Source organism: Alligator sinensis, unplaced genomic scaffold (assembly GCF_000455745.1).
Source record: "Alligator sinensis unplaced genomic scaffold, ASM45574v1 scaffold1530_1, whole genome shotgun sequence".
NCBI lineage: Eukaryota > Metazoa > Chordata > Crocodylia > Alligatoridae > Alligator > Alligator sinensis.
The window spans coordinates 61,367-62,653 of NW_005843280.1; the positions used below are offsets into that span (position 1 = coordinate 61,367).

The 1,287-nt window shown below is 58.1% G+C and overlaps 1 protein-coding gene across 1 annotated transcript in view; it reads right to left on the reverse strand.

The window, feature by feature from the left end:
• Nucleotides 1-1,287, reverse strand: part of LOC102374620 (myosin-IIIb-like) — a gene marked incomplete at its 5' end in the record, with an annotated part of 43,598 nt that overhangs the window by 24,770 nt on the left and 17,541 nt on the right. The window contains one exon of the mRNA XM_025194707.1: nucleotides 241-349. Coding sequence (XP_025050492.1) covers nucleotides 241-349 — 109 coding nt within the window. The remainder of the gene's footprint in view (nucleotides 1-240; nucleotides 350-1,287) is intronic.

Below are 1,287 nucleotides of genomic sequence, written 5' to 3' on the forward strand. Positions count from 1 at the left end.
GCCAAGCTTCTGCTGGTGTCACAGGGGAGTGCACGTGCAGCCCTGTTAAGCCCTCCAGGCCCCTCTCAGGGCTGGGACCCATTTGGCAGGGGCTGTGCAGACAGGCAGCAATGCAGCTCCTGCTCCAAAGGACAGGCCTGCAGGGTCCCAGGGCCATTCCACACCAGTCCGGGGCCACGGAGGGCAGGGCCGTGCCCCCCAGGGCTCTCATGCCACCTCCCTGTTGGTGCCTGCGCTTACCCTCTGCCTGCTGCTGTGTGTGGAGTCGCTGAATCTGCTCCCCCCGGGTCACAGATACTGTGCAAATGAGGCAGCTCAGCAGCTCCTCTTCCTGGACACCAAACTGTCCCTGAGAGGGGAAAGACAATGGGGCCATCAGCGTCGGTCCTCATTGGTGGAGGGGGACTGTGCCTCCCTGTGTCTGTACTGTGCCCAGCACAATGGGGCCATGACCCATCCAGGGACCCCTGGCTCTGCTGTAACAAATGCCACCATGCCGGCATGGCACCTGGGGGCCCAGGGCCAGATCATCACTGCCATCCCCTAGAACCATGCACGTACGCCCTGTCTTCCTCATTGTTACCCACGCGCTGCCAGGCCCCACTGCCCAAGGGACCCAGCCTTATCCCTGATGCAGTTTTCTATGGCTGATTTGGCAGCAAGCAGACTGGGGCTGTGTGCAGCACTGTCCTTGTCCTGAGAGCCCAGTCACTAAGCTCCAAGAGCTGCAAGCAGATCTGGACAGGTTGGACAAGTGGGCAGAAAACAACAGAATGCAGTTCAACAAGGAGAAATGCAAAGTGCTGCACCTAGGGAGGAGAAATGTCCGGCATACCTACTGCCTAGGGACTGACCTGCTGGGTGGCACGGAAGTGGAAAGGGATCTGGGAGTCCTAGTGGACTCCAAGATGAACACGAGTCGGCAGTGTGACGAAGCCATCAGAAAAGCCAATGGCACTTTATCGTGCATCAGCAGATGCATGACGAACAGATCCAAGGAGGTGATACTTCCCCTCTATCGGGCGCTGGTCAGACCGCAGTTGGAGTACTGCGTGCAATTCTGGGCGCCGCACTTCAAGAGGGATGCAGATAACCTGGAGAGGGTTCAGAGAAGGGCCACTCGTATGGTTAAGGGCCTGCAGACCAAGCCCTACAAGGAGAGACTAGAGAAACTGGATCTATTCAGCCTCCGCAAGAGAAGGTTGAGAGGCGACCTTGTGGCTGCCTATAAGTTCATCACGGGGGCACAGAAGGGAATTGGTGAGGATTTATTCACCAAGGTGCCCC